The 27,581-nt window shown below is 42.5% G+C and overlaps 1 protein-coding gene across 20 annotated transcripts in view; it reads right to left on the bottom strand.

Annotated features, from left to right (window-relative positions):
• LOC309516258 (poly(rC)-binding protein 3-like) overlaps positions 1-27,581 on the bottom strand; it is a 185,549-nt gene that overhangs the window by 11,582 nt on the left and 146,386 nt on the right. For 17 of the 20 annotated variants that reach the window (XM_082194998.1, XM_082194993.1, XM_082194989.1 and 14 more), the window contains 10 exons: positions 26,252-26,275; positions 26,087-26,119; positions 22,871-22,987; positions 19,204-19,335; positions 13,548-13,676; positions 12,633-12,776; positions 11,305-11,361; positions 10,755-10,830; positions 8,950-9,002; positions 5,880-6,049 (listed from right to left, as the gene is read on the bottom strand). In XM_082194998.1, coding sequence (XP_082051124.1) covers positions 5,880-6,049; positions 8,950-9,002; positions 10,755-10,830; positions 11,305-11,361; positions 12,633-12,776; positions 13,548-13,676; positions 19,204-19,335; positions 22,871-22,987; positions 26,087-26,119; positions 26,252-26,275 — 935 coding nt within the window. Of the gene's footprint in view, positions 1-3,290; positions 4,663-5,879; positions 6,050-8,949; positions 9,003-10,754; positions 10,831-11,304; positions 11,362-12,632; positions 12,777-13,547; positions 13,677-19,203; positions 19,336-22,870; positions 22,988-26,086; positions 26,120-26,251; positions 26,276-27,581 lie in introns of those variants that run through there. The other 3 variants (XM_082194995.1, XM_082194996.1, XM_082194994.1) reach the window with 3 other exon arrangements.

The raw sequence follows: 27,581 nt of genomic DNA on the forward strand, positions 1-27,581 counted from the left end.
GCTGAGGAAAGATAAACAATGGGACATTTCTCCCTTTCCAATCTAAACTTGGCTGAATAATCTCGTTAGGTAATGATCATGTGGGATATTTTACAAAATGCTTGCATAGCTTTAACATACATATTTGTGGCTTTACAGTTATATTTTGGATTTATTCTGAAATAGATCTATGCAGCTGACATTTTGGAAAATCAACATTTGCTGCTTTTGTATTATTCCAGTCCCATATAACATAGTTTGTTTGCCGTCACTGTGAACAGTCACTGTGAACTAGATGTTCAGCTCGGCATTTGAAGAATTCCAGAAGAATGTCCGTGTTAATTTGTAGTAGCAAATACATATAAAGAACTGTGGCCCATTAGAGCATGACAGGAGACTCCTTCTCATGTATCACCACTCACCTGTATTAAATATTCTGTAAACCAAATTAGAATTTGGATTAGGTTGGTAAAATCCAAGGCAAGACCTTGAAAGTTCAGACAAATCCCTCTCAGGGTATGATGGGATAATGGAATTCATTGCACATTATCCCACCATCAATCAGAGCATGCCTAGTCCCTTACAGGACCTTGTGTCATATCAATATGTCTCTGGGAATGGGGCCTGCTTCAGAAGGGAAACGGCAGCATGCTCTCTGTCTTTCCAATCCAGCTGCATTTCAGTTGCAGCTCCATATGACGCACTCCCTCTCTGCAACCTGGCAGCAGAGAATTAAGAGAGATCTAGCTTAGTCTAAAAAACTATTTGTTTAGGATATCTTCCATGCAAACATGCAGTCTTATGAACTTCTATGGATTCTAGCCAGAAAGGTTTATAAACTTTGACATGGGCATTAATGCAGCAGAAAAGCTTGATGCAAACACGGCATGAGCCATTCTACACAGATAAGCCCCCTTTTCCTCTCTCCTCTTCTTAAAGGGGAGGGCATTTAAAGTCTGAACCTGGTTTGATATTCTGCTTCATTTGTACAAAACTATTTTTTCTGTATTTAGACAATGTAAAATGACCAATACAATGAGAAGAAGTGGATGAGGGAGGAGAATGAGTGGAGCACAGGAGCTTGAGATTTGCTGTGGCCTGGTCTCGTGGCGCTGCCTCCTGGTTTAGCGCAGGGGTGGCTCACCTCCAAATGTATGTTGGACTACTGTTGCCATCACCCCCGACAACAGGGCTGATGGGAGCTGGAGTCCAAAGGACACCTGGAGATCCCCCTTCCCTTATCTTAACTGGGACAAAGAAAGCATGAAAAAGGCCACAACATTTCACAGCCTCTTCTCATAGAAAATGTGCACTGGTTGAAAGAAATACGTTGAATGCAATATCCTGCTTTGCACAGAATCTGCACAGAATTTTTCATATTAGAAAATACTTTTCTTCCTTTGACCCTGCAATCTTTTGTTCCTTGGGACGCCACTGGAGGGTGAAAGGATGGAGAGGGAGATTCAAACTCAGAAGGAGGGCAGGAAAAGGTGTGGTGCTGGAGGAAGGCATGACTCTGGAGGAAGCCCCCCAACAGGCCCTCAGACCAGGGAGAAAATATGCCAGCAGGTAGTTAATTTTCCTTCCCTTGTTTGCAATGGAAAGGGAAATTGTGAAAGAAAGAAAACACTGGAAAAAGGACGGAGGAGCCGAAGAGCACTCCTTTCCCCCTTACTGCACTTCCACCCTGCTGGCAAGAGCCCCGGAGGGCACTGGAGAAGTGGGCTCAGCCGCCTTTGATTCTCTCTGTCCCACCTTAGGATTGCAGCCTTAGCCTAGGGCAGAACAGAAATTTGTCCTCCTTCTCTTGCATCATGCTGAACTGGCAGGATGTGGGAGGAACACTCTTGCCCTTCTCTGTCCCTATATCTCTGTTTTTAAAAACCATTTGCACCCCCTGGTTTGGGGAGATAGGGAAGGCTATGGATCCCACAGCCCCTTTTTAGCCCTTCTGGTGTCAGAGCTCTGATACTGATTCTGGCCAGAACTGTGGATGCTGCTGTGGTGGAAGGGAGGGACAATCTGGATCTCCTTCTCTGAGACTGAAGCTCCAAGACCCTCCCAGAAGCCAAAGGACTTCAGGCTCAAGGATATAATTCTAGGCCTATTACTTTTATTATATAATATTTTTTTCAATGGAAGTTGCCTTGTGAAGGCTATGTCCAAAAACAAATAAATGTCCTTGGAAGTATGTCCTATTGAACTTACTTCTGAATAAATTTCCACAGGATAAAGTTGCAAGTTATGGTGTTGACATGTTTATGAATGATATTATGTTTTCAACCAAAAGCAACAATTTCCTGTCTGAAAATACTTAATGTGAAAAATAAACGGATAAATAAATATCCTGATTGTGTGTGTGGCTATGTGTGAGTATGCTTATACACACACACGCCTACACAGCACTGAGCTCAGGGTAGCTGCCCCAAAATGGAAATCCTTGAGTTTCTGTTTTGTTCTCTGTGACATGTAGAAGGTACCTAATGTCCTCATGTCCTTATGCGTGCAGTGGGTTTGCAGGATGTGGCCAAGCACACCCAGATGTGGTGTGATAGATAGATAGATAGATAGATAGATAGATAGATAGACATAGATAGATAGATATTTTTTAAAAAACAGGGATCAAGGTAAGCAGAAAGAGAGAAACACAGGCAGAATATAAAGACTGGAATGGATCTGCAGCTTCTGCCTGCGCCTGTCTCTGGAAGCCGTGGTGGGTGCCGGGTTCCAGCGCAGGCAGTAAGGGAGGAAGAGGGACTCCCTCCTTTGCAGACAAAAGGCGCTGAGCCACTCCAGCCTTTTCCTTCTGCCGCCACCTGTCTCTGCCTGAGCTCCGGTTGCCACCTTTTGTGGAGAGAGCTCTGTAGGGTGAGGGGCTGCTTTTGTGGCAAGCAAGTAAAAAGGGGAGGGGTCATCCTGTCCCGGCCCTCCAGATCTGGCACAGGTATTTCTATCGGAAGGAAAAATCTCTTGTTTTGGCTTCTTGCCCACACTTGTCGTAGTTGTTTGATTAGCATTTTGTCTCTATATCTCTTCTTTGATCTCCTTGTCATTCTCCCCTCCCCATTCTCTTCATTTAAATGAATGAATGAATGAAATTCCCTGGGTGCGCACCCTAATGAAATGTGCTATCTATAATGCTGTGTCTTTCTGTGCACTGGTTGGTGCTGGTAGCCAAATGCTTAGTGGGATGACATCAAGCCATGGGTAAGTTGCATTCTATGCTATGGAGGCAGACAACTCCCAGTGTTGTCAGAGATGCCGATGAGAAAGGAGATGTAGAATGAAGAAAAAAACAGCAAAGGAGAAGCTGGCAATACACTGAAACATGTTATTTCACATGGCTGTGAGCTGCATTTATCATTTTGCTTCGTTTAAATGTTACAGAAAACATAAGGAATGTAAACACAGGTCCTAGAGACTCAATCTGGCCCCTAACAACTTCCTATCAGGTCCCCAGCATAATTCACAATCCCAAGCATTTCAGATGCATTGTAGAATCATAGCAAACGGCTCTTTGCCACCAGTCTCAGTGTGAATAACAGAATATTTCTGAGAGTCCATCCTTTGCTTTGCTTGATACCTTCAGACACAACCAAGGAACTCTTTACATTAAAAAGTCCTTGGACTCAGACTCTGGATTTTATGGTACATAAAAAGGGAAGAGTCTGCCAAAGTCTGTTGCTGCTCACATTAGGAAGGCAAGAGTTAAATAGCTCTTAGCCTTTGCTTCAGCTTGCACTGGAGTAGTTCAGTAGGTCAGATTAACATTGCTTGACCATCAGACCCTGCTCAATTCAAAATAAGCTGTGTTAAAAATTAGCTGTCAAGCTGAGATGTGTGTTTTTAGGTTTTATCTGAGAATAACTGAATGCTTTATATGCCAGTCTTCAGTGTGGCTGCTTTTAAGCTTCTCACCTTCCCATGGTGAAGCCACTACAAATCACTACAGTAATATTCACAGCTCATGCAGTCTGTTGAGACTCCCAATACAGGGCTTGCAACTGGCATGACTCCTTTGATTACAGAGCGCTTCCAAACTCCCAACCACTTGCTCCCAACATTTTCTCCATGAGCAAAAGACATGCTCAGTGCCACATTCAAGCTGCCAAACTGGAAAGACCCCTTTCTTTTGCCTCTGTAAATTCAGAATGTATTTTACTTACATATTCTCTCAAGACTCTTTATTTATAAATCATAGCCATTTTATGAAGATACATTTGCCACATAAGTAATATGTACATAAGATACATGTTTAAAAACAGAAGGCGACTGTTACAAAGCCCACCTAGAAATTCAACCAAAGAAACCACCTTCTGGTTCTACAGTATCCGTAGTGTAGGGTTGCGGAGCAGTTGTCTTCTTTGCCAAAGGGCGTTAAATGATCTCTTAAATTCCATTCCATGAAAACATCAAAAGAACCATGAGAGTTCACAAGATTTTCTAAGTGAATCAGGTAAGGGTTTGTTCACTAGAATAAACATTATCTGGTGAGCAGCAAGCTGCAACTCCATTAATAAGTGTTTTATTTTATTTGCATGCTTTAGCTGTCCAGAAGATCTTAAATTGTTATCTTCAGAGATCCAGATGCATGCCATGTGGTGTTTGTACAACTAAAAATGAAGGGGTCTATTCTCATCTCGATGTGTGGGGAATCCCTGAACACCAAGAGAAGAACATATCCTTAAGGGTTAAAGGAGGGAACACATGTTTATTTGATCACAGGGCTTAAGGTACTGATTTATATTCATTATATAGACGGCTGACTGTAATACTGGAAAACGTTTTTGAATTTGGAAACTGACTTCTAGTTTTGCTTTGATTTTTGAACCTGGCAGAAGAGTACACATACTTTTACCATAAAAGTAAGCCTATGCAGATTGTTCCATTTACTGTCAGGTCTATGGGTGGCCCACAGAACTGACAGACAAACATTTGGCTGCCCAAAAAGATCCAGAAGGCCCCCCCCCCCCAGGATCTCTTACTAAATGGCTCATAGTGTTGCCAGAACAGCACTTTGAGTGGGCTGCGCAAATCAAGAGTCCACTCTGAGCGATGCACAAATCAAGAGCCAATTTTGAAAGGAATCATAGGGCACATACATACACCCTAAAAAATATTAGGTACCCCCCCAAAAAAATACTGTGTGTCCTCAGTGATGCTTTGAATTGTGCATGCAAAAGTTGAAAGAGAGGTTTGTCTGATGTGAGAAATGCTTAATTTTCTGAGTGAATACATACAACAACGTATTTCTGAGATGGTAGCTTGACGTGAGAAAGGATATTTTAGAAAAACGGTACATATTTTAATTCTCTCTGCTGACATGATTTAGTAGTAGAGTTGGACAGTATAATATTCAGTATATTTTCTTCCAGTGCTCAGAAGTACGAGCTGAGAATCAAATCAAGAATTTTTGCAAAATTAGAATGCCATGGGAAGCAGACACTCCAACCCGGAGTCAGGGGTAGGGCTCCATGCCATGTGCCATTTTCCTCTTTTAAATCCAATCCCTCTTTGAAATCAAATATATGTTTAATATTATACAATTGAAGCAACTTCTAGCTAGCAAATTATATCAGCTTTGCTTTCTGATTAATGACTTTCTATTTTGGACAGCAGAATCGATCAGCATAGGAAGCAGCCTGTTTTGCAAAAGACATTGTCTTCCAAGCATTAGAACAAGACTGGTTGTAGGTTACACAGATAGGCAGAAATATCCTTTTTTATAAAAAAATAATAATAATCAGGTAATGTTACTAAAAAGGCTAGTTTGGGCTAATTTGCTGATCCACATGGTTACAGTTGTTGTGGTGGTACAGGACTGAACCAGGGCAGTTGCAACCAGCTACTAGGAAGCACAGTGGACTTCAAAAAGAACCTTGCTTACAAAACGAACTTACCTTGCATTAATGAGGTACTGTGCTAGGCTGATGTTTGCAGGGGATCCTGTGATTGTTACTTGTCGTTCTGCTGAGCCTTCTGTGGCATTTGCAATCTTGATCTGCGCCCCTGACATTTGCCTGATTTCATTTATCTTACTGCCTTGTCTGCCAATGATGCAACCTATTAGCTAAAACAGGACAAAAACAGAGTTTAGGGCAAGAGATGGAAGCAAAAAAAATCTTCTCACAGCAAACAGGGGGGTTATCATCCAAACTGCAATCCAAGCGACTAAGCCTACGATAAGATGACCTTAGGCAGCAGAGCCAAGTACCACTAAAGGGCAGACAGTGGTTAATTTCACTAGAAATTATATTTTTCTACTATTTTTCTACTATGTAGCCATTTTCCACCCCAAGCACCAAAATATCTTAGGTCAGATCTGGATTCACTGGTCTTTGTCAAGGGGCATAGATATCTAAAAACTGAACAAAATAGCTTTAAGTCTGCAGGGATTGCTTTTCAAGCTATTGTATTTTAGCTTCTTCAACTTTTTCACTGACTAGGACACAGCAGGATGGCATGTGTAAGATACTTCTCAAAGCATCTTGTACATCAATTGTTGCTGGCATCAATTTTCTCGAGAGACAATGGAGTGTGTCTACCGGGGTGAAGTTTTCAACCACTGTGGTAGCACCAAAGTGTGTATGGAGGTTGCAGGCCACCCAGACAAGAAGACCCTCCTCTTGGCCTTGCTGATGTGGTCAGCAAGGAAAGTAGAGCAGTATGCTTGACCCCAGCTTGGCTGCAGGAGTAGGCAGAAGGAGGTGTACAAGGCGCCATCTAACAATCTTAAGGTCTCCACTCCAGATTTGTGTAAGGTTTACTCTTTAGACTTTTCTTCTCCTGAAGACATCCCATAAGGCAGGCGAGGTTTAGGACCAAAGTTTTCTTTCTCCTAGATGGGCTACCTTCCCAGGTGGACGAGCCCCACCTGCCCCTCATTTCCCCTTCAGCACCTGCAGAAACTGCCTTCTTGACTGTTGGACCCACTCTTGGTCTCGTCTGTTCAATCCGCCAGAGCCTGTCTTTGCATGCAGCGGAAGTCCCTAGCTCACCAAGGCTTTGAGACCCATCGACTCCCCTTACCTGGCTTAGCTGGCCAGTCAAAGCTGTTCCTGGGATTGTGGCCGCTGTCACATGCTGACATCTTTTAGGAGCCACAGGTGACAGCTCAGTACAGGGTGGGGAGACCAAAGGTGGGCAACCTACCCAAGAAGGAACATGAGGTGTCCCCCACCAGAGGTACTACCCCTTCCCTAACATCCCTAATAGCTCTATATAAATAAAGACAGGAATTCAAATGAAAATGCTATTAAGTGGTTAACTTATGCAAAATAAGGTTAGCAATAAAGGTTGCCAACTTTTTTCCTAACCAGGTTCCTACATCTTTAATGGGGTTGCCAGTGTTTACTGGTCATTGCTGCTGATCTGCCTGGGTCATAGGGTGACATTGGCGGGGGACTCACATTGGCTCCCTTGCCCTACTCTCACTCCAGCTGATTTATGCACATTGTAAAAGGTGCAGGAGCCACCCAGGCTGCAAGTTTTCAAGAATTGACTAATCTAGTCTTAAAGGTTGCAATAGAAAAAGAGGAAATCCAGTTGATAAAGAACACACTAGCCTCCCTAATCTCCCACACTTTCCCCTGAAGGCTTTTTTGCGCATTAAAAGCTGCCCATTAGAAAACCACCACTGTGTCCCTCAGAGATATTTCCTCCTCCCCTGCATGCCTCTCCTCCTTTTTCTCCACTGTAACTCCTTTCACACCTAACTTCTATGTCCTGACCTACCTGAATTTACAGGTTTACAGCTGGTCTGGTCTGACAGTACTTTCATATCTCAGACCACTTCATAAGCACTCACAACTATCACCTCCAAAGTGTTTTTTCTTCTTAAGTTGATCTCTAAAAATTTTGTGTGGATTTTAAAGGATATATTCCAATTTGTCCTTAAACACAAGGAAATGGGATAGAATAGATGGTATTTTTAATGACGCACCAGCCCAACACAGGTTTTGTTATTGGGTCACCCCTGGTAAAGGGTGGCCTGGGATGGAGAGGCAATCAGAGTCTTCAGTGACGAAAGCAGATCAAGGAGTATGCACAGACTTATGCACAGTTTAGGGGAACATGCACCCACTCACCCTGAACAAGCTGAACATCACACACCTAAGCAGACAAACCTCCTATTATCAGTACCTTTACCTTGTCTGGATTAAGCTTTGATTTATTGGGTTACATCTAGTCTCACTGACAGTGGCGTAGCGTGGGGGGTGCAGGGGGGCCCGGCCGCACCGGGCGCAACATCTGGGGGTTAGGGTTAGGGGGCGCAAATCCACAGGTTAGGGGGCGCAAATCCACGGGTTAGGGGGCACAAATTACTTGCCTTGCCCCGGGTGCTGACAACCCACGCTACGCCACTGCTCACTGACTCACCTGAATTTGATAAAAAGGAGAACTTTTCTTTTTTTTCTTTTCTTTCTTGGGTTTTATAAACAAGAATCATGTTATACAAGCAAGTATACCAAGTTTTCTCATGTCATTTATATATCACAAAAACAGCATAAAAGGAGAACTTGAGTTGTGTGTCCTCCAGCTCACTCCAAACCTCCAGATGAACTCACTCAGTGCCTTCATGCAGTGGTTAAAAAGCATAAGAGAGAGAACAGAAGTCTGTGGAACCCGAAAGCACAAGTCCCAGGAAGTTGAACAACAATTCCCCACTCCACCTTCTGGAATCAGCCATCCAAGCAGAAACAGAACCACGGCAAAGAGTGCCCCAGTTCCCAGACCCAGCTCAAAAGAAGGAAGCCACAGCTGATGGTTCCTCATCCAGAGAGGGACTGCCTTGCAAAACTGTAAGTGTATTTCCTTTGGCTGGCTAGGGCGGATGGCTCTGCATTCATAGTAAAGTTAAAATCTGAACTAGGGACTCCCCAGTTCACTCTGAGTGACTATGCTATATCAACTATGATAGGTAAGAGATACAAACAAATCTCACGAAGAAGAGAAATTAAGTGTACTTACATCATTTGGAATAGTGAGCTCATGGGAACTGGTTGGAGTACTGGTATCCAATCCTAGATTTGAAGGACAAAAGAGGGGGGGAAATTACAAGGGTGATTTTGAAAAAACTGTGGCATTCATAAGTTTTTTAGTTTTAAAAAGTGGAGCAAATAAAAATCTTGAGCAGCTAGCTCAACAAAAAATAAAGCCAGAACTGCAGATATTAGAGCTATGTACTAATTGGAATGTAATTTTTAAAAAGACATTGGCTCCTACCAAAATAACAATAGAATATATATATATATTCATCATATATATATGATGCTGTTAAAGGAAAATAGAAAACTGTAGATTTCAATTAGCAATAAAGTTAGAAATCCAACACTTGGTTGTAAAAAATAAATAGATGGCTCAAATTCAAACTTCCAGAAAATAAAAAGTGGGAATCTAAAGCCAAAAAATACATATGAAAACTGAAAAAATACATAAATATGGGGAGAAACTAGGCAAGCTATAATGTTATACAGGGAATTAGTCAATTTGCAGAGGATTGGAAAGAAGGGTGTTTTAAAGGAATAGGGATGAAATACCATTAAGGTTGCAATAGGCTAGATTAAATTTGGATGGATAAAAGGGAAGTGCTTAGGAAATGCAATTAATGTGTTAACATTCAAAATTACAGATCTACACAGTCCACAATAGTACAAGGAACAGATTCAGGAGCAGCGAGTTAATGAAAAGAATAAGGAAAAGAGTGCAGAACTTCTTAAAGAAGTTTATTTATCAGATACACCATATATCCATGTCAGTTCTACTTTATCCATTTTAATTTTTTGTAAGCAAATGTTTCAACAGCTTACAGGTGTTTTATTTCCCAACAAATTTGTCCATTTAAATTAGATTATTATGTCTAAATCCAGCCAATTCTCTCATAATATATAAATGTCATGTCAACTGATTTACTGAACACTGTGTACTCAATTCAGTTTCCCACAAAAGTTTTGATGTATGTGATAAAAATGTTATTAATTGCCATTCAAAGTATGTGCCAGTCTGCAGAGCTTGTCTTCTGAAAATACGTAAATCTATAATTCCACTGAAACAAATTTAATTATTTCAAACCTAGTCAATACACTAAATTTAACATAAGGTTGCCATACGTCCAGAATTTTAGAAAATTGGCAAAATGTCCAGGATTCTGAGGTAAAACTCAAAACAACTTTGAGTTTCCTAAAAGAATCTCAACAACTTTGAGTTACATCCCCCCCCCCCAAAAAAGCTCAGCAACTATTTAACAACCCTTCATTAAGAAAATATATTTGTGGCTGAAGAGGGCATTTTGTTCAATCATCAAGGCAGAAGAAGGTCTTCCAGGTAATTCATTAATACAGAAATTCAGTAAGAACTTGAATCTGCAAAAATATATATCAATGATCCACAACACACAAAATGTAGTTCCGGTTTACGCAGGCTCCCTTTGAAAAGCAAACGTGCAATTTTAACTACCAAAAACTCCAGGCACATGGCACATCCTCAGTGGCTCCTAACAACATTTGATGCCTGATAAAAAAGAAACCCCAGTTCTTAAGTTGGTGGTGAAATTGAGGTAAAAACCCAGAACAAAGCAAAAATGTTTAGCGATGACAAAGGAAATCTGATAAAGGGAGCCACAGGAGGGGAAAGCATAACAACCGACAGAGATTAATGAGTGAAAACAAAAGGAGCATTGGCCATTGACGACATTTAGCGATGCAAATGCTGCAATGGCCCACGGGAAACAAAGCTGTTAAGAAGAAGGACATCCCCAGGGAGTCATGGGTACGTACCAGGGAAACCAGGGGTGGTCTGCCCAAGGGGAGTAAAGGGGGGATGCTGCATAGCCAACTGGTGAAGCTTGGTCAACTGCAGGGCAGGATGGGAAATTAGAACTAACCAATCAAATGGAATTATTTCAGAGTAGAAAAAAACCATCTTAACACGTTTCAAAACTGGATTAATTAAAATTAAATAATAAAAAAGTTTTAAATCATTCACTCTAGTCTACTAATAGAAAAGTAAGTTAAAATTACATTGCTACCATTATTACATGTAAATGGCTACTGTTAATATCTTTAACTACCGTTCTGTATAATATTTACAATTTAAAAACCAAAATATATAACATGCATAAAATGGGGGGGGGGTTAATTTGTATCTGGGCCACGGTACTTTCTATAGCAACGCTGGCACAAAGTTATATGAGAAACCTAGCATTTGACTAAATGTTTCACTGCTAAGGAGGGTCATTCATAGATGCTTCCTTGACATTTAGATACTCAGAAAGTAATGCTGCCCAGAACAAATGGAAGAGAAAATAGAAAACGGAAAGCAATTTACATGCGTTGGACTCACGTCTGGATGAGGGATGGCATACTGCCCTTGAATTGTGAATGCCTGCAAATGACAAAGACAGATTAAAGATTCTCAGCAGTCATGTTTCAGAATAGTTCGTGCTTCAATTTTTTATTTTATGTTTTAAGAGTGTGCTTGTTTTCAATTTATGAATGAAAAATTCAAAGCTTAAGGCCCATGACCTGCAATCCAGAAACTTTGGCTTGCTCAATTCTTTGATGTGTGGAGTGAGATATCCTATCTCAAAACCTGCTTTTGGAAGCTCCTTTTGTTTCAAAAGTGGTTTGTAATACAACTGGAGTGGATGGCAGGGAATACCGCCCATGTTTCTAAAGGCGTTACATAGGAATATTCCGAAGTAGCCCAATTTGGACAGTTGTTTTCAGTTATGGGTCCCCAGAATTGGGTACCTGACAGTAAATACACTTGGTGATACAATTCTAAATCTGGGATCCCAAATCCTCCTCCTTTTATCGGTATTTGCATCTTTTACACAGGTATTTTTGGAACTGAAGAGCCCCAAAGGCATTTTCTAAACAAAGATTTAATTTTGTGAAAGTATTTGCTCAGTATAAGAATTGGAATTCCTCTTAAGATATAAACTAGTCTAGGTATTATATTTATTTTAAGAGCACTGACTTTTCCCCACAGGGTCAGGTTCAATAACTCCCACCTGTCAATGCCTATTGATACCTCATGATATATTTCGTTGATGTTTAATGACACTATTTAGATAAGTCTTGTGGTATTAATATGCCTAGATATTTAATGTTGTCTATGCAAATAAGAGATTGGTATTGTTCAAATGGGTGAACCAAAAACTTAGTTCCTATTAACATCAACTCCGATTTGGACCAGTTTATAGTATATCCAGAGATATTGCCAAACACATCTATATTTTGCATTAATATTGGAACAGTGCCATTTTCTCAAGTTTATAAAACAGAATTCCATCCCTAGAAATACTGGTGCATGAATAACTAAAAAATATTGGATTGGGACATTATTAATATGTGATACAAATATACGAGTATGTGATTTGTGGTCTGCTCTAAGGGTTATTTTATGCACAGGTCCTGCATGCTTCCATATCTGCCATACCCTCAGCCTCCCCCTACCAAATTAACCTGTTCCAGACATGGCTTCCAACCTGGGGGGGGGAGGGGTCGTAGGAACAGAGGCATGGCAGGGAGCATGCTGGTGTTAAGGGCAGCACAGGTAGGATTTGGGGACAGCAACAACAGAATTACATCTATCACATCAGAAAAGCAGTACTATACCAGACAGAAAAGTAGTAAAAGTTGAAAACTAACAGGCGCTGGCTGAGGTTGGGCCAAGACGGTGTGGTTTCCGGCTGAAGTCAAAATGGTGTCTGCTCTTACCTGGCCACCTGCAAAAAGTATGGGTGCAGAGGCAGGTTTGGGGCGGTAAGGAATGGTGGCACCTTTGGGTGGTGACTGAGGATGAAAACATAAGGCAGTAAGAGAAAGTAAGCATGCATTCAAATTTGTTTCTTGCAAATTATTGTTATGGTACTGAGAATCCCCAAAATGTGATGGTGAAAGACTCAAAACAAGACTGATTGGTTTTGAATGCCTGAATTGCACAGGGTGTTCGAAAAGTAATGATACACCCCTGGACAGTGTAGCCATAGTGGGGGTATAGTTACGTTTTGAACATCCCATGTTTCCAGCCAGGTATGGTAGGGTAGCATTTACATACACAGATGTTTAAAGTTTTTTGTTACATACTGTTCCCCGCTACTGGGATGTAACATACAGCCAGTATCTACTTGGTAGTAGAAAAGAAAGACTAACCAGGAAAACTGGGAGCCACAACTGCTGTCAAAGAGATTTATGTGCTATATTGCCCTGATGGCAGAGGGCAACCCTCCAGAGTTCCCTGTATAGGCCTCAGAGCTCTCCCCCAGGCCACGTCCCATACTGGCCCATCTTCTAAGTCTTTTGTCCTTGAACTCTGATAATGCCTCTTACATGTCTGACTAGAGAATAGTGAGTGAGTGCATGTAGAAACTAGCCTACGGTACAAAGGTGAAATCTGCATCCATTGCTCCACCCATTTGCACGTGGCCCTCAAAGTTGCCCAGAAAGAGAAGTGAGCATTGGACTGAAAATAAGCTGAGCACCCCTCAATCACAGTTACTCAGATTTGAAAGACAGCCTGCAACAAAAGCTCTTGATCATCATTTTTAAAGACCTGCATCCTACCTCGAGCATCACCACGCAGATTTGCTTCACACACTGAATTATGGCGTCAGGAGTGCCCGATATTGTAACCGCACGTTCTGTGGAGTTTGGTAACATATCGCCAGCAACTTGCACTTGGGCTCCTGTAGACTTAAACACAAACAAAGGTGTTACAAGAAATGCACAGCTCACCCCATCACGCAAACTTTTCGCTCACTGGCGCATTTTTGACATCTCACTCACCCCTGGAGGAGGGACGAGTGAGGAGGGAATGGCATCCTCCTAGCCTTGTGCTTTCTCCTCTGCCTTTCTCCTCCTGGTACATGGCTGGAGGGAGCAGGCAAGCTTTTGGCTGGCTGTACTTTGTTCTGTTGTTCAGACTGTCAAAGTGGGGCTAGTTTCAGGGACGGTCCAAAGTGCCTGCTGTGCACTGCCTGCCACCCCTGCCAAAGCCTCGCAGCAATGGAAAAATTCCAAGTTGGCTGTTGTTGCCACCACTTTCTGATCCTTGTCGAATTTCTTTGGCATTAATTTAAATGGTTTGGGTTTTTCTACATACTGAATTTGTATCCCACTCTTTCTTCAACGATCTCAAGGTAATATCTCCCTATTTTCTCACAATTACCTTCTAAGGTAAGTTAGGCTGAGGGACAGTCTCTTCCCCAAGGCCACTCTCTGAGCTCACTGAGGAGTCAAACCCACGTCTCCCTCACCCAAGTATCTCAGGTTCAGTGGAACACTGCTGACTGAATGTCATTTAAAACCAGGAAACAATTTCATTTGACAAATCCTTAAGTACTAGAGTATTTCATTACTACAGAAGCTGTATGGTTCTCCTTGAAACTTTAATCTTTTCTTTTTGATGATTTATTGCAGCCTCCATTTTTGTAGTTAGTTGGAAGAGTAATTAAAACTAAGATTTTTACAAATCATTAAAGTACCAATTAAAAACAATTGGTGGTGCCTGAAAAAATCCAGCCTTGAAAATGAACACAATTCCTCGTTGAGTGATTCTTTATTATTCAATATCTGCCTTTTATCGTATGTTTTGTATGATATTTGGAGTATTTCATAATGGTGAAAGAATACTAATGGTAGCTGCTCAGTATCTGCATACAACCAGCTGTGAGTAACCCAGTCAGGTAATGAGCTAGTGATCTCCTTCTGCCTCTTCAGACTAGATAATTATCAAATGCAAGAAGAAGACATGGAAAGAGTATCATTGTCATTATATATCCTGCAGTGGCAGCTGGCGGGTTGGAGGCCAGGCATCTAAAAGTGGCTGAGGAATGCTCACACAATAACAGAGTTAACACAGACAGACACACGTGGAAACATGCAACCCTTTTGGGAGGCTGGTCATCTAAATCCATTCCAATCTGAGTTTATGCCTGGCTATGGGACAGGATCAGCTTTGGTTGCTTCATCAAGAGAGAGACGGGGGGATGCAACCACTACTTCTGCTTCATCTTATCTTGCAACCAGTGGCCATGGCATCGTCTTGGAGTTGCCTCCTTGCTGAGGGTTGGGGGCACTATGTTAGGGGGCTTTCACTCCTCCTTATGGGTGCATTTCACAAGAGTAGCACTGCCTTTTGGTCCCTTGGCTGTTATGCTGCAGAGTGCCATAAGGCTACGTATTATCCCTAGCGCTATTGAATATTGTTATAGGTTTTATAGATTTTGAGAATGAAAAATGCTAAGAATGAAAAATGCTAAGATTTTGATTAATTGGGACATGGATTAAAGCAGTTTCTCCCAACCAGGTGCCATATGCCCACCCCGGATATTCCAAGGGGGCCACATGTGAAAAATGTGTAAAGAGGGGGGCACATTGGAAAGTGAGAAGTGAAGGGGAAAACATATTTTCCCCCAAAATCCTGATTGGCTGGCTAACTACTTGCCAATCACAAGCAGGAAGGGGAGGGCTCACTGGGGCCTAATGCTCCTTTTTGCCATGTGCGTTTTCTTGAAGCAGTCCTGGTTTGTTTCCGGTAGGAGAGAGCAATCGCTGAGCCTCCCGTTTTGACCAGTAGAGCCCGCAATCCAGAGCCCCCAGGTCAGGTTAAGTGGGGTGGTGGGGTGGCAATGGGTAGGGCTGGGCGAGCCAGATCTGCTTGTTGCTGCCGCCAGTGCTGGGCCCGGTGGCAGCCTGCGCCTGACTCTGCAAGGTGCAATCTACCCCAGTGCCTAGTGGATCAGGGCCTTCAGATGTTGCCAAGGGGCACAGGGCCCGTCAGCAGTGCCAGCCCGGCTCTGCAAGGCATGGGGTGAAATCTACCCCAGCACTTAGCCAAACAGGGTCGTCTGGTGTTGCCGACTTGCATCTAGTAAATAACTGTCTACTCAGAAGAAAGTTCAGTGGGCCTTACTACCAGGTAGGGGGGGGGCTATAATCTTTTATCTAGGCAGCCAGGACTCCTTTGGATGACAAGATCTTTTTGCATCAGGTCAGTGAGGACCACTTGATTTTTAAAATTCCCCCATATATACAGAGCACCTTGTGCACCTTTTGGACTGTATCTGTAGCTGTCCCAGTTTGTGTCAAATAACTGGGGTCACATGAGTGCTGTTTACTTTTTATAGTACATGGAAGATGGATCTTGCTTGTGAGGTTCTGGACTCTCCTTCTTTGGAGGTTTCTAAGCAGAGCTTGGATGGCCATCTGTCATGGAGGCTTTAGCCGAGTTTCCTGCATTGCAGGGGGGGGGGGGTGCACTAGGAAGATGACTCTTGGGGTCCCTTCCAGCCCCAGGATTCTATGTTTTTCTGCTTCAACAATATTTCATTATGTTACTATCATTTTACGTAATTGTATAAATTTGCGTAATTTGTATAAATTATAAAAATGATAAATAAAACATGTTTTATTTATAAACAAAACATTTAAATAGCTACCTTTCTCCTGGTACGATGGGGGGGCATGGGCATAGCCAGGATTTTTGTTAAGGGGGGCAGGCTTTTGTTGGGGGCCCCAGAACCTCAGATTTGTATTGATTTGTATTGATTTTTACTTATTTAGGGGGCAGCTGCCCCCATGCCCCCCCTTGACTAGGCCCATGGGGGGTCACAGGAAGGAAACAAGGTCAGAAGGGGGCTACAGTTGGAAATAGATTGGGAAACACTGGTTTAAAGTACAAGCTGCAGAGGACAGGGAATTCCTGGGCTGATTTGTGTGTAGCAGGAACCCCCCCACCCCAATCATTCAGTTTGTACAAACTTCACACACTCACACTCACACACTACATATGCCACACTTCTGTTATAAATTCATAGAAAAATCAACCATACATCGGATTTGCACGGTTCCATTTTTGTTTTACTCCATATGACAAGGACTATCAAAGGGGGGTGGCCTGGTTCTGCTCAGCCATAATCCCTTCACCATCCCAGCACATCCACAGGAGCCCAGCCCAGTTGCTATGCCAACCCTGATGGTCCTAGACAGAAGACCATCAAGATCACAAAGAACTTGCATATGGGAGTGGATTCAGCATGGACTGAAACAAAGGACAATGATCAGATCTTCCCTCTGGGGGCAGGAAACTGCCAACTCCCCCTTGTCTCCTGGAAGTGACTCATGGGGAGGGGGAAAGGAGGAACCAGCCAGGTGACAGGACACTCAGGTTACCACCACAACTCCTCCCTCAACCCCTCCTTTCTGTAATGTATGCATGATGTCAACCCCTCCTTTCTGTAATGTATGCATGATGTTTCTGGGGGTGGGCTTGACCTAGAGGATGGGAATTTCAAAAGTTTTTATAAGGTCTTGCACACCATCTTTCTGGGTCTTTCCTCTCTCTTGCAAGTGAGGGGAACACCCTTTTGCAACAGTTCAATAAAGGCCAAGCCTACAGGCTGCTGTTTTGCTCCAAGTAATCCTGGTTGGTGTCTTTGTTTTTGTCCAAGGGAGCCCTCGGATTTTTCCAGTAACAGTACAAACCAGCCTAGCTGGCTTAGTGAAGAGCAAACCTGTTAACGTGACAAAAAGTGTTGATGGGCCATCTGAGAGAATCCTTTAGCTCCTGGAGTAAGATGTGTGTTTGAGGGCACAGGAAAAGGAAGTTTTTGAGCGAGGGTTGCTGGGAAGGAAAAGCAGGAAGAGGAGCTGAGATCCATCTTGGGCAGGCTGGCAGAAGGTTGCCTGTGCTGCTGCCTTTGGAAATGACCATGCTGTAAGATCTGGACTCCCTCCATGCAGACCGAAGGTGTAAATAGGTGAATAAACTATAATTCTTAAAGCCACAACAGTCTCTGCCGCATCATCAATTCTCCAGTGGAGCACAGGCTCCGTGTGGGTGCCTGGGCTCAGCAGAGAGAGAGGCAGGCCCTCAACTTTGGTAACAATATCTGTATGAAAGCACTGGATGCCATTGTTAGGGGGTGGAGCACAATGTCCTCAGTACGCTGATCAAGAACAACAGACAAGTTCACAGGAACCCCAAAAGGCAATAGAAATGTATAAAAAGTTATTTATAAGGGAAGGCTAGATAAAAAATGAACATACTGTACACATACACACAATTATGAACAAACATGAAAGATTCTCACTGTTATGTAACAATTACAATTTCTCCAAATTCCACAAATGTTAGATGAAGTCTCCTGGATTACATTGTGTTTCATGCTTCCTTAGAAACAAAACTGGATAATTTATTCCAATTGGCAACTGTAAATCCCCTTATCACCTTGTGTTTGAGGCTTGCTACCTGTGAGAAATTATCCAGTTTTGTTACTGATGAAGTAACTGATGATGCAGATGCAATTCAGGAGATCTCAGCTAACATTTTAGATACACTGGTGACATGCAGCTTTATTTATCTGTAACCTCTGAATCGGTTGTGGCTGTCAACTGTCCACGTCAGTGTCTGGACAGTGGTGGGCTGGATGAGGCAGCAACATGCTTCTTGCTGGGATTTTTGTCTACCTACCTTTCTGTGAGATTTAGTTTACATGTAATGTTGCACTCCCCTTCTTTCCCCCACCTCTTGCATGCTCCAATTCCCTTCCTAACCTCCCTTTGGTTTGCCACTAAATGCAAACAAGGCAAATTGTGGTTTGCACAAATCACAGGTTGCTTGGTTCAGGTGCAACACAAACTATGTTTCCCCACCCACCCCTGCCACTGCGAAACAAGGAAACTGGACCATGTGAAGGGAGGAGAGAGCAGGAAAAGGAAGCAAACAAGCCTAGATCTGATTCTATGATACCTGAAACTCAAAAGGCCTGTATTAGGAGCCTCTTTCCTACAGAAAGACCACCACTCAAGAACCATCATTTCTGACAACCGGAAACTTCATCCAGAGCACTGCTACTTTCTGTTCTTGGCCTCTAAGAAATCCCTGCCATCCCTTCACCAGAGCTTTCCAAACAGCTTTCAGATTCTGCTCCAGGGGAACCTGAGTTCTAAGTGGAGAAGATTCCCTGACATATATCACTTACAAACTCAGGAGAGGTATGTTTTAGGACACAGGCTCTGTTCGTAGGGGGCAATGGTGAGGCCTGGCAAGTCTGACCAGTGACTGAGTATGCATCCTATAATACAGCCCCGAATCAAGGCACAGGTGTTCCATGATACATGTGCAGAGGAGAGACTGTAAGCAGGATTTCTCTGACAGTAGAAACTTTGAAACCCACTGTGCTAAAGAAAACAATCAATACTCTGGATTGCTGCCTACCTCCCTGATTTCTTTGATTTTGGAGCCTCCTTTGCCTATAAGGGATCCACATTGGCTTGCAGGAACTACAAGTCGCAGCGTTACAGGAGGCTTGCTTGTTACCGTGCTGTTTGTCATCGAAGCATTGATATCCTGAAATGACAATGTCAAGAAGAATTAGGCGAGGATTTATTAGTCCGCTGGACCCTTGAGAGGAACAGCTGAAGTACTTAGAGAAAGAATAAATACGAAGAAGTGTGATTTCACTACATATATTGTGCACTGCACTTATAGACGTTGAGGCACAATCCTACTGGTATTTTTCTTCTGCAGGATTCATTGAAACAGATACCTGTCTGTGCCTTGCACGACTACCATTTGTTTCAGCGGGGTTTACACAAGGCAAAGTTACTTGTTAGTTTTGCCTCAACAGTGTCCAGTGGAAGGATTTTAGTTGTCCTTAAACAGCCAACAGGTAGTGATCATCCATAAACATTTTACACTTTCAATGTGCAGGAAAAAAATGCCAAGAAAGCATTGTCAGTGAGCAGTGTACCAGTGATGTTAGACAGAAGTCTACTGAATTTTTTATTTCTAATTTTCACATTGGTCACCAAATATTTTTGTGCACACAGTTTTTCATTTTGTAGCATGCAAATAGATGGATCCAGTTCCATATCATATTTTGCTAGAGAGAGTTGATTAGTGAGCCAGGAAAACGGGGCAATCTTCCTGCCCTTCATTACTGTCTGTGTAATGCATATCTAGCTTAGTGGAAAAAGAAAGTCTAAAAGCAACAAAAGTGCATAACAGGAAAAAAAAACCATGCTAATGATTGGGGTGCTGAGAATTATTAGAACAAAAATATCCTGTCTATCTTAAAAAGGTACTTAAGGAATAGTAGGAATATTAAGCTTAGTTCCGCACTACCTCTTCATGAAATATTATATTTTCATGGGTGCTATCACATGCTTGAATCCCCACGACGGGGTGAGCTCCCGTTGCTCGGTCCCTGCTCCTGCCAACCTAGCAGTTTGAAAGCACGAAGTAGATAAATAGGTACAGCTCCAGCGGGAAGGTAAACGGCGTTTCCGTGCGCTGCTCTGGTTCGCCAGAAGCAGCTTAGTCATGACCGGGAAGCTGTACGCCAGCTCCCTTGGCCAATAAAGCAAGATGAGCGCCACAACCCCAGAGTCATCTGCGATTGGACCTAATGGTCTGAGGTCCCTTTACCCTTTATCACATGGACAGCTTACTCCACATTGGACTGGCACGGAGGGCAGGGCTCTTGGGGGTGGGCCTGGGGAAACAACCAGGCTTCCCTCAGGTCTGCTCCCAGGGGATTTAAACAGCCTGCGTTGGTCCCTGACACCCAGCTGTTCTTCATCAGATCAACCTCCCCACCCATTCCATTAATCTTGACTTTATCCCTACTGAATTGGCCTCCAGAAAAAGGGTATCCTGTTAAAGGGATCCATGATGTGACAAGCAGGAAGTCTGCTTGCTCCTCATCCAAAGAGGGTCCTTACACATTTAAGTGCTCTGGACAATGATGGGGTTGCTGGACAATGATGGGGTTCCACAGCTAGCCACCAACACCTGGTGACTGGAGAGCAGTCCCAACCCAGTGAACTCCCTATCCTTATGTCACAGAGTTTGGTCCCAAGGGATCATGCCATTCAGTCTTCATGGGTCTTCGCCTTAGATTGCTTCTGACTGGCTCAGTCTGCTCCATCTTCATGTGACCTCCACAAGGAATGATTGTTCCAACCCCAGCAAACTCTGCTACCCTGGTCCATTGCCTCTCCTTTGTTTTCTTTGGGTAAGCCAGGAACAAAGCTTTGTGTTTGCCCTTAAAATAAATGTTCACACCTTTTTGTATCACGAATTCCAAGATGTCATGGGCCACAGGCTTTGACCACTTTATTTGCATTAACCATTAATCTCTGTTGGACAGGATTAAGTCCAGATCCCCTTGTCCATTTTTTTACCTTTTGAGGTGAAAGCTTGTTTACAGTGTTCGGAAAATAATTAATGAGAAAAAGTTGGTTTTGGCTGTGCACAAACTCCTGTTTACATGGTATCCAGTTTGTACACATCTCATTAGCCACAATCCTATCTATCTTTTATCTTGCATCTATTCTGTCATTTTTAAAAATGAAATAACCCATCTTGATGCAAAACAGATTAGTTTGAAATGAGAAAAAGAACGACCAAGCTGCATTTTAAACTGTACACGGCTGAAGCTATTGCCAACACTCTCACATCTGATGAAGTCTCTCTCATTTCCACATGCAGCCATGTGGGTGAGGAAAAACAAAAAGGACAAAAATTAGGCTGATGTTGTAACCACTGTGTCAGCTTGGAGATTCAGTTTCTAGATGGAGATTGTTGGCTGAATAGGTCTCTGCTACGTGCAGTAGGTATCAGGTTGCAATCCTAGGATTCTGGGATAAGAAGCAGTGGCCTTCATTAGCTTTATCAAAACTTTTCCCTCTCCAGGATTTCCTTATTTGCTCCTCCTGAGAAGTTATATCCACCTTATGCCCCAAATTTCAGTGTCAGCTGCTGTTTCAAAGATATTAACCTATGAATTAGGAATCCTTTGGTTCAAATTGCTTCTGCCATGAACTGGCTAGGTGCCTGGAGAAAAACCACTCACCATCAGCTTCACTCTCCCAACATGTAGGAACTTAAGAAGCTGCCCTGCACCAAGTCAGATGATCTAAAGCAGAGGTTTTCACACTTTTTGAGTCCATGGCTCCCCTGACCAACTACTTTCTTTCTGCGGCACCCCTGTGGGGCTCAGGAGCCCAGTTATGTCCCCCCTTGCCTGCAGAGCTTGCAGCCTCTCACCTTTTTTCAAACACCCTCCCTTGTGGAGTGTTCCCTCAATCTCTCTCCTCTTGAGAGTCCTCAAGAGGAGCAACTGCCACCCCTGGTCTCTCAGCTGCCCCCTCCGCCCCAAAGAGAGGTGACTCCTCACACTGCCTTACAGGGGCCTGGGAAGCACCCCCTGGCCAGCCCCAGAGGCACCATTCCTCTGGGGGGGGGGCTTATAGCAAGAGCTGCTGCAACAAACAGCTGTGCAAGCCTTTGGGAGGCAGACACACAAGAGGAAATCAGAGGAGGGAGGGGAGGGAGGAGAAATGGAGGCCAGTGTTCCCCGCAGCACCCCCGACTATCATTCAAGGCACCCCAGGGTGTCACGGCACATTGGTTGAAAACCACTGATCTAAAGCATGAAGGATAATGACCTAGTGCATTTGAGTGCTCTGAACACCTGAAAGAGCTGTACAAATGTTACATATTATTGTTTAATACTAAATTTGGTTGAAACTCCATGAAAAAAGTGTAGCATCTGGGGGCGGGGCGGGGAGGGAATAGTCTCAGGTCTCCATATTAGATGCTTTAGAATTGTTGCTGCCTCCCCAATCCAAATTAAAAAGTAGGACACAACAAACAGGGATTTTGTCTTTCTCACATGCAGCCAGAGGGGACTGATTTTCCCCAGAGAATGCAAAGAGGGAAATTAATGATCAGACAACATGCAAATGGCCTGTTATTCCTCTTCCATTGTTACTGCTGTGAGCATTTCTAAAACAAATTCTGTATTAAAGCAAACATAAGGAAATTAAAACAATATCTGTAGAGTAGCCTGGGGTATGAGGAATTTCCATTTACTTACTTCTTCAAATTTTAGTGCAATCATGGAAAAAGCCTTGAAAATGGCATCCGTTGGGCCCGTTATCGTCACAATTCTTTCTGGACAGGAGCCTTCTGAGATGTTGATTCGAGCACCACTCTGTGGAAAGGGCAAGCCCCCCCCCCAAAAAAACCCCCACATTTATTTGTAAAGTATATACTTAACAGTTTACCAGCCTTGACTTGAAAAGTACGCTTTTCCGTGTTATCCAGTTTAACAGCATGTATATACCCCCACCCCCGCAGTGGTGCAGAGGCAAGGCAGAATTGAACGAAGGAATGGCAAGGCAGGTCAGATACAGCCACTGAAATGATTGAAATTAAGGGCAGTTCTTTGAAAAAAATAAAACAAAAGCTGACACTGTACAGTTATACCTCGTATTGTGTTAAGTTCACATTGCGTCTTTTCGGCTTGCGAACGTGGCAAACCCTGAAGTATTTTGCTTTGAACCATGCTCAGGTTTTCACAGATCTTCCGGGTTTCGCCACGCGTGTATGCGCAGAAGCAAAAAGCATTTTGCGTGTTTTGCGCATGCGCAGAAGCGGTGCTCTAGTTACAGACCTTTCGGGGTGCGAATGGCACCCCGGAACCGATTTGAGTCTGTAACTAAAGGTACCGCTGTAATAGGCAAAAGCATAATAGTTTAGGAAAATCATGAAGAGTGTTGAAAACAAGAATGCTACCCATCAGGTGAGTCTAAAGTTACTCATGGGACAAACTTAAAACACATTTGCCATGATCCAAGAGCTCCACGTTTGTGCCTATCTTCCCTTCCAAGCTGCAGCCCCTTGGACTGAAACTGATGTAGACTTTTCCCCGGGGGCTTTCCAGGGCATACGAAGAGATCACGCAGTGGGCAAATGGCTCCCTCAAAAATCCCCGTGTGCATCTCAAGACTCATATGCAGGACTTTGGATTAAGGCCACTGTAAGCAATTTAAATCTATATTTTTATGACTTGCCTTTATAGCTTACACTTATATAATAGAAGTTAATCTGGAATCCCAGTTATGGGCTTGTTTGTTTTTAAAGAATATTTTTATTGAAGTTTTTCAAAAACTACAAAAACACTTAGAACAAGAATATAACAAAGGTACAATGTTGTGTTAGTTCTGTATCACATAAACTCCAGCTTTTGGAATCCTGCTTGCGGGTAAACTATGGTTAGAGCTGATAATAATTTGTTGCATCATGACGAACGATGGTTTCCTGCTAACTGGAAGCAAAAGCTTCGAATCACGTTCTCTCACATGCAGAGGAAGGAAGAAGGCTTCAAAACAACAAACCCATGGTATGTTGCTGGATGGGAATTATAGTCTGAATTAGTTTCTTTCTGTTAGGAAGATTTATGATTTAATTACCGTAATTGAAGGACTATTTTGCTGGCAGAGCTAAATGCTCAAAACATGCTGGGAGCATTTCCACCCTGCTCTTTGGAATCACTTCCTTCACAATGGATGTGTGGTGAGATCCTCTCAAACAGACATATGCAGGGCATGAAAAATAATATTGTTCTAACAAATAGACTATAACAGTCTGGCTATTTTAACATCTTAGACAGAAAGGCTTTTTCCTGTTGAGGAATAATAGCAATGTGTAGTAAGAACAACAAATAAGACAGTGCTACAGCTTAAAATTTATTACCAGTCTAATAAATATGAAACAGAAAAGCTGAACTATTTTGAAGAAATATCAAGAGTCTGATATATCATTGCACATTTTTAGAACTGTCTAATAAACTGTTAATAACTTATAAAGATCCCTTCTATTACAGGAGGGAATACAAATGTTTGTATTCCGTTTTTTGTAGTTCTGTAGCATTTTCATATGAGGACAATCTGACACACACTAAAGTTGCAATCCTTTATTTCTGCTTACTTAGAAGCAAGTCTCTTTGACTCAACACGAGTAAAAATGGTTAGTACTGAGTTGTAACTCACAATTAACCCCATGGAAGAGACTGGGCTGTACCAGTTCAGACTCCATGCAGACTTCCATGCTTCTCCAAAATCCTTGCATAGAGAAATCTAGCATGCTAGGAAGAAGGCTAGAAGGCCAGAGCCCTTGCCGCAACATCTAAGCCCTACTATTGGCACAAAGGGAAAATGTGAGTATTAAGGGACCTTCAGCCCCATATCATCCCGTGACTTGTAACAGTTTTCCACATGCTTGGGTGCAAATATGTAGTGGGAACTCTTTTCTATTTGTGTAGAATTTAGAAACCCTGACTGAGCAGCTTCTTTGTCCTTGCAAAGCCTCCTCAAGTGAGCAATGACTGAACAGGGCTCTTATTTCTTGACTAGTTTTCTATGTGCACAGATATTTCTATTTATTCTGGCAGGGTATGGAGGAACATTCAGTGTGTGAGTTCTTTTATGTGGCAAGAAGAGGTACAGCCTAGACATGCAATTCTTTAGTTCAGTGAGAACTAAAACCATATTTTAAAGATTAACTGCTGTAGATTCAGAGCAGTAATCTGATCTTACCGAATTGTTTTGGGGTTTTTTAAACAATTAGTTTGGTAAGAAGCTCTGAATTAAGCTTTCAATATTTATATCACCAATAATTTAGGATGGTGTGTATCAGGGGTCGGCAACCTAAGGTCCATAGGCCACAAGCAGCCCATGGGCACCGCGCTAAACCGGCGTGGAGCAGAGTGGAGACCACCTTCCGTGATGCTGGCCGGCTTCCCATTGGCTGCAGGAAGCTCCTGCAGCCAATGGGAAGCTGTGCACGCCTCCTCCACGCCAGAAGGAGCGCTGGAAATAGTGTTTGCACATGCGTGCACGCACTCCAACCCACGGCAGGGTCTGCGGGACCGTGAACCAGCCCAAGCCACAAAAACTTTGCCGACCCCTGGTGTATATGGAATTATTCCATTTTATCATCACGTAAGGAACGTTAGGCTGAATGCGAGTGACTGCCCAAGTTCATCCAGTGAGCTTTATAGCTGAACAAGAGATTTTCATAGCTCAGGTCCCCTCTTGACTAAATTCAGTGCACTGTGCACGAGAAGGGAACATCACAACAAATTGTGAATTACTGTTCATTGCAGATGTTTGGTTTTGGTTTTTTGACCACTTGGTGGCAGGATTGATTCATACATGTGAGCAATACAGCAATTCAGTACCACCACCAGGTATATATTTTCTGAAATTGCAGGAAAATTAAGTCAAAGAGTACAAAATTTACATCTTACCTCCTCCCTCATTTTCTTGACAGTTTCACCTTTCTGTTAAGGAAACAGAAAGCATTTATTAGCTCACACGAACACGCTCCATGACTGGTTAATTTGTAGAAAAATATCAAATAAACTGAGCTGACTCAAAAAAAAACAACCACCCTCAAAAAGTGGGTCACTGACCTTTCCAATGATGCTGCCAACCTCCTGAAACAAAGCAAAGCAAAATATACATGAATGCAAGCACAAAAGAGAAACACATCTGTAAATCTTAAAAATGTAAACGGACTAGAACAGATATATTCAACATATCTAAAAGTATTATGTAACTGAAACAACAGAAATGCACAATTATGTTGCTAAACAAGGCAGTGAGCTACATAAATGAAATTGGAGGTCCACAGACTAGCTATGGCCTGAAATAATTCTATGATGCCCCAGAGGCATAGGCTAATGCTTAATCAAGGTAAATAATAATAATTCCAGCATCTTTAACCATAAATAAAATAATAAAATTTGCATTCAACTTCTTAACAATCTTACTGAGAAAGCTGTGCTATAGAGCTATGACATCTTTTTTGAAAAGAAGAAAGCATGATAACATAGGGTCTGTTCATGCTCAAAGCGGAGATATCAGACCATCATGCCTGACAGTCTATGGACAGCAGACAGCCTGAACAACACATATCCATCTATTAGTGGGAAATAATTTACACAGAAACATGATTTACACAGAAACATTAACATTTAACAAATTTTACAGCTGGATGCTAATGCTGCCTGCATTGCTCAAGAAGTCTCATACGTGATTAACACAATGCAGCTGCATAGCTCTCCCAACAGAACGTCGTCTGACTCACTGTTGACCAACAAACGTCACTATTCATGTCTTTTTTAAAAAAAGAACAACCCAAAAAACAGTGCAAGGATTCATCAGGACAGAGCCAACATTTGCTTCCTCAAGGCAGATACAACAGGCATAAATATTTTTATACATCTTCAAACTAGGCATTTGGATTTTATGGACCTTCTATTTAGGCTGCAATCCTATACAAGGTGACATGGGAGTAGTAAGTCCCACTGAGGTCAGCGGGGCTTACTTCTAAGTAAATATGTATAGGATTGCACTATTTGGTTAGTTTCAAAAATTTCTGTGCAAATGTTTCTCAGAACATACCAGTAAGGCAACCCAAGTAGTTGCAGTTCAAACAACTGTTTGGAGATTTCGTTATTTAATTTCCAGCTCCACTCATTTCCATCACCCCCCCCAACAGTGAAAATGAAGTGAAGCTTATTTATTTATTGAAATATTTATAGACCACATGTTTGTGAAAAATACAGCAAGGTTATATGCAACACACAAATTACAGCAAGATAAATAAAAACAATCCTAAATACTGTTTGGTAAAAAAACAAAATCACCCCAACTCCACATTGCAAAGGCCTGCCTGAAAGAAGGCAAGAATGATTCCTGCCGAACCTCTATTGGAAGGGAGTTCCTCAGGGCTGTCCA

The sequence above is a fragment of the Podarcis vaucheri genome (assembly GCF_965113315.1).
Source record: "Podarcis vaucheri genome assembly, chromosome: 13".
Lineage (NCBI taxonomy): Eukaryota > Metazoa > Chordata > Lepidosauria > Squamata > Lacertidae > Podarcis > Podarcis vaucheri.